Source organism: Abramis brama (genome assembly GCF_963993115.1).
Source record: "Abramis brama genome assembly, chromosome: 8".
NCBI lineage: Eukaryota > Metazoa > Chordata > Actinopteri > Cypriniformes > Leuciscidae > Abramis > Abramis brama.
Window position 1 is genome coordinate 16,876,435 of NC_139970.1, and position 9,343 is coordinate 16,885,777.

Below are 9,343 nucleotides of genomic sequence, written 5' to 3' on the forward strand. Positions count from 1 at the left end.
CATATGTTCTCAAATGAGTATCATATGAGTGAGTATCAAATGAGTATTTTGTTGAAATACAGAGACTTAAGTTTCATTCTCTTTCTAATTTTTGTATGGCTTTAGAAGAGTCCACAACACCCAATTCCCATTTTTATGGAGCTTGACTGTACCATCAACGTTCTGTGGAAAGAGCAGTTCAGACACTCTGCCCAACATCTCTATGTTCAATTGGGGGGGTGAAGAGGAGTGGATAAATGACGATTTTCATTTCTAGATGAACTGTCCCTGTTATGGAGATGGGGAGAGCAGGGGAAATGAATATCACTAAGGGACCAAGAGAGAAAGCATACACAAACTGCCGCTTTAAGTTCTGCCACGTTATCTGCTCTGGCCCGATCTGGCCGAGTGAAAGCATTTCCTCTCCTATCCCATTCCACACGGTCATTAATTGGAGAGATAATCTACATGATCTCTACACAATGAGTGATTCATTGAGACTCACATGTGTGGCTTTTATCACTGCCAAGAGCAGATTACATTGGGAAAAAAGCAAACGTGAGATAATCTTTCTATACGAGGCTGCCAGTCTGTGGCACACTGTGACCTAAGAACGGTATAATAAAAAGATTGAAATAATTTGTGCTGACTTAATCTGTTATTGAGCAAGAGCAAAATGGGAGAAAACTGAATGATCTCATCCTGTATAAGTGGCCTCATGCTTTACACCAAAACAGCACCAGCTGATAGTCTTTCACAACAAAGAAATGGGTTGAAATTCAATTGTTTGCTCACTGAGAGGAAAAAGCTTTTCCTGTATTTTGTTTTGAGTGGTTGGCTCTCTTGTAGGCAGGCCTACAGTCCTTCAACCAAACACAATCACACCGAAAATATGACACTGGTTAAAAAGCATATCTATGAGACACAACACAGCAATTCCCACAGCAGGACAGCAAGCCTTGGAGGATGGACTTGAATCCAACAGATGTGTAGTCCTCCACATGATTAAACTCAAAGGATATTAAAAGTGTCAAGCTGTCAACATGCCAAGTTACATTTAACAGCAAACTTGGTCACGGACAGCAAACTTGGTCATGGATATCTGCAGGTCTGGGAAAATATATTGAATATTCGGACACACTGGTGATACACAGAGTAACATTGTGAATATGATTTTATTTCGATGGTTCACTTTAGACATTCTACTAAGTAACTTTGCAACTAGGCTACATGTCAACTAACTCTCATTAGAGTATTAGTAGAGACTGTAGTAAACTTATAATAGACTTAAATTAGGGTTTGGTGTTGTTGAGGTTAGTAGATTAAGTTGACATGCAGTTGCAAAGTTACTTAGTAAAATGTCTGGTGGGCCATCACAATAAAGTGTTACCTATGATGATTTTAATATGGCCATTACATTTCATTAGACTAGTTTTATAATTCTACTACTTACAAGCATTAGAGAGTTTAGACAGACATTTAAAAGCATCTGATTTAACGTTAAGAGTATATAAATTCTGTGAATATTTAAACTATGTTTGAAAAGTTGCACATTTTACTTTTTGCATGAAACATTACAAATCTCCCTGGGAACCCACCATGTAAAACTATTTGAAAGCAAATGCATATCAAAATATATACTGAATCTCGCTAAAAGTCTTAAAACTATGCCGTCAATTTAGAAGACCATCTAGTTGTGGCTGACAAGAAGTGCTGACCAAAAATTGACAAGGCAATTAAATGCAATAGAAGTGTGATGTCATTCCCAGCGAGGGTCTGATGTTTGGTGACCACCACATTTTATTTACATTTATGTCTGAATATAGTTCTGAACAGATCTGGTCTGTGATCTGACATTGTTACAGAGTAAAGCCAGACAATAAAAGCTTTAAGCAAGATTATGACTAACACCTGAGAGAAAGAAGTGGTGCCACACTTGTGTGTGTGTGTGCACTGTGACAAAACTGTCTTTTTCAAAAAGGAGTGTTAGATTACAGAGCACTAGGACATCTGTTAGACAAGCTCTGTCAAGCACAGGAAACTTTACTTATGAACAACTCATTAAAATAGCACAGTATAAACATGCATGCCTGTTTCTTCTGAACAGCTTAAGACAAATGCAAACATATGTCACGCTGTTTTAGCAGTACGTTTAAAAATGTGTATGCATTGCAACCTGGATTAAGTATGACATGCAGAACTTGCTTTCATATGTAGGTTACATTTTTGGCCTTGCAGTAAAAAAAAAGAAGAAGAAAAAAAGGACTAGACTGAAGCTACAGCTTCTGGATTTTAAAAAGGCTGAGATCTACTAACAGAGTACACTGCTATCTGTATGCAAAAACAGAGACAACCTGCATTTAAACAGACACACATCAGTGATCTATTTTGGGTTTAACTGTGTTACAGTTTGAAGTAAAGAAAAAAAAGCATCTGCAGCAAGCTCATTTTTAGTCTGTATTTGAGTCCTAAAAAGCATATTTACAGCTTTGAGTCCATAAAATGTTAGCTTAGATGCCACCTATATACTAGTGTAACACTTAAATGTCACTTTTAGCTGATATTTAAAATATCTCTTACAAAATAGACCAAAAATAATGATTCATCATGCAATCATTCTGTCCAATCAAATTCTATCTAGAATGAGAAAGAACCTCCCACTGAAACACCTACATCTAACTATGGCTGTGATGTAAACAAAAGACTATTGGCCCCTGTTTAAAAAGTGAATGTCAACAGTACACAAATACAGCCATCTGAAGTGATTTCATGGGGTCTTTAAAGGCATGCTGACATAGGCTACTTTGTAGAGCAAAGCATTTACCTTACTCTTTCTGTCTGTAATACCACAATAACAGTCTACATTGTTGTTATATGAGAAAACACTTCTAGCTATGCTATATGGAAGCCTAAATCCCTGCTTCAAACCTGTCTGCTGTGATATTTAATGCACAACACCACCCTTCATGTTTCAAGCACTGCTTTAAGCCATAACGCTGATCATCACCCACTGCCTGCATGTGTAATTTGTAATAAAGCTAGTCCAACTGTAATTACAAAGGTAAATGAATTGAAAACAGAGTGAATAAGCAAAGCAAAAGTACTGAAACGTACCCATCATCCTCTCCATCCACAGGTAAGCTCTTCAGCAGGCTGGCGGAGGCAGTTAAGGCACTGACTCCACTGCTTCCCTCTGGACCACGGGAGGTGCCCGTCTGGGAGGCACATTCACCACCGGCTGGCTTGGGTTGCATGAGCAGAGACTGGTGCTGTAACAGAAGGAGCTGGGCATCCTCCAGCGTTCTGGGCATAAATGCAGGCTGCGGCCCGGTCTCTTTTGAGCCATTCTGGATCAGACTGGACTGCGGATCACTCTGAAGTTTAGGAGGAATGCCTGATGAGGTCACGGCCGGGACAAACTGTGTGCCACGAGCTTGTGACTGCTGCTCCAGGGAGGGCTGAGGGGCGAGCTGCTGCCCCTGGGTCTGCTGTATGAGACCAGTGCCCGACTGCACCAGCTGGGACACGATCTGGACCATCTGCGCGGTGGGGGGCTGTTGTGGCTGCAGGAGGCCTTGCTGAAGAGGTTGAGCAGCGGAGGGTTGAGAAGCCACGATCGGGATGGGGGCGGGCAGGTGGGGCAGTGTTTGTGTTGACCCAGGTGGCACAGTGTTCATGACCGGCTTGGATTGAGGGAAGTCGGGTGGTAGGCTGCCTCCAGAGATTAAGGGGTTAACATGTGCTGGTGCTACCTGGGCCGGTGCGGGCGAGTAGCCCATCTGCTGCTGGGTCACCACAGGAGAGGATTGTGCTGCCTGGGCATATGTCAGTTTGGGCATATGAGTGGGCACGGCTGTAGACGAATGCCCGATTGTGTTCTGCAGTCCTCCGATAGTTCCCGGCGGCGGCTGCTGAATGCTCGCCGGCATCGGAGCTACCGCATTAGTCTTAAGATGAGCATGGACTAAGTCCTGGGGTTGCATCTGAGACATGGACACGCTGGAAGAGGAGTAGTCATGCTTTTGAGCAGCGGGCTGTTGGAAGGTCTGTTTCGCAGCCGAGGAACCGCCAGTCTCTCCGCTACCCAGACTTTCAGTGTAATGGCTGGCCGAGCTGCTGACAGAACTCCCACTTACAGACTCTCTGTCGGGACACACAACACTCTCAGGCACAAACTGGCGAATGCTTTCGACCGTTCTGGTGCTGGGGGCATTTTCAGAGGACGCCGCACCCGGGACCTCCTTGTCGTAAAACTCGGTGCACGTCCACCTACCCTTCTTAAAAGGCTCAGAGGTAGAGTCCAATTTGACCACTCTGAAACGTGAGCTGGTGGAGGCAGGCGGCGGCACTTGGGCCTGCGGAGGATGAGCGTTCATCACTGGGGCAGAGGGAGCAGGCACTGCATGCTGGCCCACGACAGCTGGCCCCACCTGCCCTGCGCCTGTCGGAGCAACACCACCGGAAACTGTGGGAGCAGCAGTGACACCCATGCCGATTATTCCACTGGGAATGTGTGTCAAGTTTACGGTTTGGTTACTAATACTATTCAAAGCAGGGGAGTAGTTTACACTGCTACTATTGGTACTCTTGCCACCCACAGCAGGCACACTGGTGGAATTTAACATAGAAACATTATTTGTTAAAGGATTACCAGTACTAATCGTGGCACCTGAAGTCACAGAGATCACTCCAGTTCCTGAGGCGACAGTAGCCAAAGGCTGGCCGATGACACTGGTTGTGCCAACAGAGGCATTCGCAATCAATCCTACCACATTTGAAGGCATTTTCTGGCCTGTGCTAGCTAAAGCTCCAGAGCTTGAAGTCACTGAAGATGTGACTGCAACTCCCAAAGGATTCCCAATCTGTGTCCCACCAGCAGGATGGGCTTTTTTAGAGGAAGCAGAATTATGGTGATGATGGTGAACTGTCCCGTTAACCATGGTGCCGTGCAGGTGTGCTTGGGTGAGGATGGTTGGCTGGTTGGGCGACACGGCCCCTGGGGTCTCTGCCTCATGGAAGTTATTCAATGTCTCCTCTGAGGAGCTCCTTTCCGGTCCTCCTGCATTGTTGTTCTGCGAAAGGGACACATCCATGATCTCGGAGGATGATAAGTCCTCGGTGTGGGACTCATCCAAGTCGTCACAACTCTCTGTGTCTTCTGTAATGCTGTTATTGGTGCTGACAGATGTCTGAGCAGGGGTAACGCTGGTGATCTGAAAGCCACTCTTCTTCTTCATCTGTGCCACTGCAGTGGGCAGAGTTTGGGGAAACATAGTGGTCTGCAAGGGGATACTGAGGCTCTGAGGAGGGTTCTGGGGCCCAAGCGAGGATGCGGCCGGTGTTTGAGTCTGAATCAGCACCGGTGGTGAATACTCATCCCCTAGCATTAAGTTGTTGCTATTAAGGCTGGTGCTTCCCGAAGTTGTCAATGAGGAGGAACCACCTACCGCACTGTTACTGCTGTCCCGTCTGGGTAAACTCATGGGGTAAACCATTTTTCGGGCGCTGCCGGAGTCTCCTGATCGGTCGTGGTGATTCATTTCTGAAGGATAGTCTCTGACAAAGTTATAAATACAGCTCAAGAGAACAAGCTCTTTTTGGGAAGCAACTTGAAGCCGCTCGAGTAATTTCCACATAAAACCAACACTTTTCCAGTAACGTTAACTGCCACGATAATTCCACTTGGAGGTGTATTTAAATGTCCACCATGAGGAGCAGGCTAATGCCAATGCTAAGTTAACAGTCGCTAGCGAGCTAGCCGACACGGATTCGCTTCAGCTGTTGTTGTTTTCAAAACGTATATCCTCGCAAAACCATTCAGCACAGCATAACGTTGAAGTTTAAACGTGAAGGAGACGACACAGACGGCCCGAGGTGATCGATATCCAACCTTACAACGACAGCGTCTCTCCCCATCACAGTTCAAACTGCCAGGCGCATTTTCAATTGTTGTATCACCCGTCACCAGAGCACGAAATCACACGAAACAAAGTCCTTCGGCCAGCGTCAGTTGACAGAGAGAAACCGAGCAACTCAGCGCTGCCCTGCTTTATTCCATCCCGTGCTTTCTTTTGTTTTAGTCCTGTGTTAGCGCTATGTATCTCTCCCACTCTGGTCCTATTCACCAGCTGCCTCCTTGTAATGTAGCCTGTGCTAGTGCTATCAGCCTGTGACGAGTCACCGAAAGGGGGAGGAGAGCGCGATAACATGGCGACCGCGCATGGCAGTTCACGTTCACAGCGGCCAGACATAAAGCCGAGAGAGTCTGGCAATGATGGGCGGAGGACGGGGGGGGGAAGGGGTGTCCTAGAGACGGCCGGCGAAGAGCTCCGAAAACCCTCGAATGAAGCCGAGTACAGCCAACTGTGTTGGTGAGGGATGTTTCTTATTATAGCCTTCGGTAACTGTGGCAGCAAACACTCAGAATAACATCTTTTGTCCGCTGTGGTTATTATTATTTGACATTGAAGAAGGGGAGAGAAAGACAGGGCACGGATTTCTGGGTCCTATTAGGCTGACAAATTGGTTTAGCTATGTACAAAAAATATTTTTGGATTTCATTGATTCAAAACTCATTAAACCGAAAATAAACATTTTGAACCTGAGAAAGATGTAGGCTAGTAAACACCAGTATTTAGGTTAGGTGCTGTTGTGTGTTTTTTGCCCTGTACAGGGCAGCCACATCAACAAGATGTAAACAGACCCTGTGACATCAATGATTTGTTCTGTTTTTGCAAAACAGCTAGTCTGAAAGAGTAGCCAGATATTTCCACAGACAGAAAAGAACAACCAAACACATCTGCACTGACACAGTTATTTTACACGCGCTGTTTGTTGCTCACCTCTGTTTAGGGATGAGAAGTAAAGTTCTAGGTCCAGCAGACCTACACAGTGTCTACTATTCATGTGTTTTGCTTTAAACATGTATAATTTAATTCCAAAATATGTGTTTTATTTCAGACAACGACAGCTAGGCTAGGTTATAAAATAACAGCAAGGAATGTATCTCATGTGCGCTGATCCAGCTATATTTAGCTTTCAGCTGTGACAGTGAGAATAGCATCTTTGTTGTGTGGAAGAAGATACATTTTCAAAAGTATGAACACCAGATATGTATTAACGCTGATGGTTTGCCATCAAGGCTGCTGGGTGAAATAGTGGGTTTCACATAGCTGTTGAAATTTGTAAACAAGTTACTATAGAAAAAAAAAATCTGTTTGTCAGAAAAGGGTAATGGTATGACTAAGAGAAATATTATGCTGAGAGCATATTCAAAGATTATATTTAATATTAGGTTTAATATTTAGTTGACATTTGATGTTATAGTTGAAAAGAAAAGTACCATTTATTATAACATTATGTGTATATAACCTGGCATTGTGTAAAAGCTGATATGATATGCAGTATGTTGACAGCTCTGCTGGTGATTTCTCTAATATGGACTAACATAACATGTGGCGATGACACATTATGACAAGGTACCAAATGTCTTGCATATTATCTTGTTGTTTATTACATCAAATTGGCGATTAATGAGTGTCCCATTAGAAAGGGCTGACACATCCCATTGCCCTTGCCAAACCCGTGCATGCGCTTGAATGTGAATGTGGAATGACCCAAGTGAGTGATCTTAGTGTAACACATTAAGTATGAGGAAATGGGGTCTGACAGTTCCAAAATGGGTGTGTGCCCTGATGTCCAGATCAAGCAGACAGGCTGTGCCCATCCATACAAATTTCAGAGGGAGAGAGCCAGCGAGAGCTGATTGCAATGTAAGCGTCTGGTGCTGTCAGCAGCTTTAAATCACACTGGCACTCCACAACAACAAAAAAAACAGAGAGCTATTGTGCTCCCGAACAATAATGGTCAATTTATACACTGGAGTCTGCTTTCATTTTGTAAACACTTATTAAAACAGGTATAGTTGGTGATATAGGGAAAAAAATTGAGATCCTCTATGAGAATTGCCATTGTTCTGTGTAATTTAACTCCGAAATGAAAGCTTACCCCTCCGGAGTTTGCCAATGATGGCCGAGGTTTACTTTAACAAGGCTGCCGATAGTTTCAGTCCGATCTCAACAGTTTGTGTGGCACGTTTTAGCTGGGATTGTTTTTTATATCTGACGCAGTGTAATTTAGGCCTTGCAGAAAGTTTGTTATTGAAGGATAGGGAAGTTATAAACTATAGCTACTGGAGCTGACAGCAAACCAAAGCACTGTTGCTCATTTCACATGTGAATCAGTGTCACGGTGTGTTGCAGAAGAAGGCACGAAGATGATGAGTAAGTTCCAACATTAAGTTTAATAACAATAATCCAAACAAAGTAAGAATCGGGCTGGATAATAAAACAAAGGAAAACAGGAACTAAAGAATTACAAACTAAAAGTCCATGAACAAAAAATAAATAAACTGAACTTAATGGTGACAAGAAGGTGTTTACATACAAGTTTAATGAAGAGTGGAAAAAAAGTAAATCATGTATGATATGAACTTTTTAAACAAAGAAAATTATAAGGTAAACATGCTGGGGTTTCTCCCAAGGTTTTTCTCCACTACTCTGAACATACTTGATGGAGTTTTGGTTCATTGTCACTGTCGGCTTTGGTTTGCTCACTTGGGGTTTAAAACACTCAATATTCAGTAATAATATCGATTTGACTATACTGATTATCAGATGATAACAAAACTTGAACTGTCTTCTGTAGAGTTGCTTTATAGCTGAATCGATCAGTATTATAAACTGACACAATTTGTTTAAAAATGTAACTTTGCAACTTCGACACTTTCATTGAACTGAACTGAATCAACTGTCTTGAGCTGAAAAATTTGAATTGTTTTCTGTAGAGCTGCTTTATTGCTAAATTGAGTTTCATAATTGATGAACTTGGCAAGATTGACTGTTACTGAACTGGGATGAATCAACATTGAACTAAATTGAGCTGAATAATGACACTTTTTTGTTTTCTGTGGAGCTGCTTTAGCTTAATTGAATCCATTTCAAAACTGAACTTTGCCACATTTTCATTGAGCTGAATAATGATACTATCCTATTCTGCAGAGCTGCTTTATTGGTGAAATTGAAGTAATTTCATAACTGATGAATTTTGCAACACTGTTATTTTCATATTTATGATTTGGCTTGACTTGTTTTGATTAGTCTTTTTCTAAATGAAACCCCCCATGTAGAAGTGTCAGTTTATAATACTACTGCATTATGGGTAAGAGGAAATGCTGTTAGTTAAGCGCATTCCTCTTCCCTTTGCAAATTAATCATAAGTGTTTGACCCGGACCCCTTTTGTGCCTCTATGAGGAAATGCAACTGTTTTAAAGTAGTTTCATTAATTTCTTTAGGAACTTTAAAG

At 42.8% G+C, this 9,343-nt stretch overlaps 1 protein-coding gene across 1 annotated transcript in view; it reads right to left on the reverse strand.

Moving 5' to 3' along the window:
• The window catches only part of tsc22d1 (TSC22 domain family, member 1), a 46,516-nt gene extending 40,358 nt beyond the window's left edge, over positions 1 to 6,158 (reverse strand). Inside the window, exon 1 of the mRNA XM_084122212.1 lies at positions 3,094 to 6,158. Within this exon, the coding sequence (XP_083978338.1) occupies positions 3,094 to 5,615 (2,522 nt within the window). The 5' untranslated portion in view covers positions 5,616 to 6,158. The remainder of the gene's footprint in view (positions 1 to 3,093) is intronic.
• Positions 6,159 to 9,343: the final 3,185 nt, after the last annotated feature.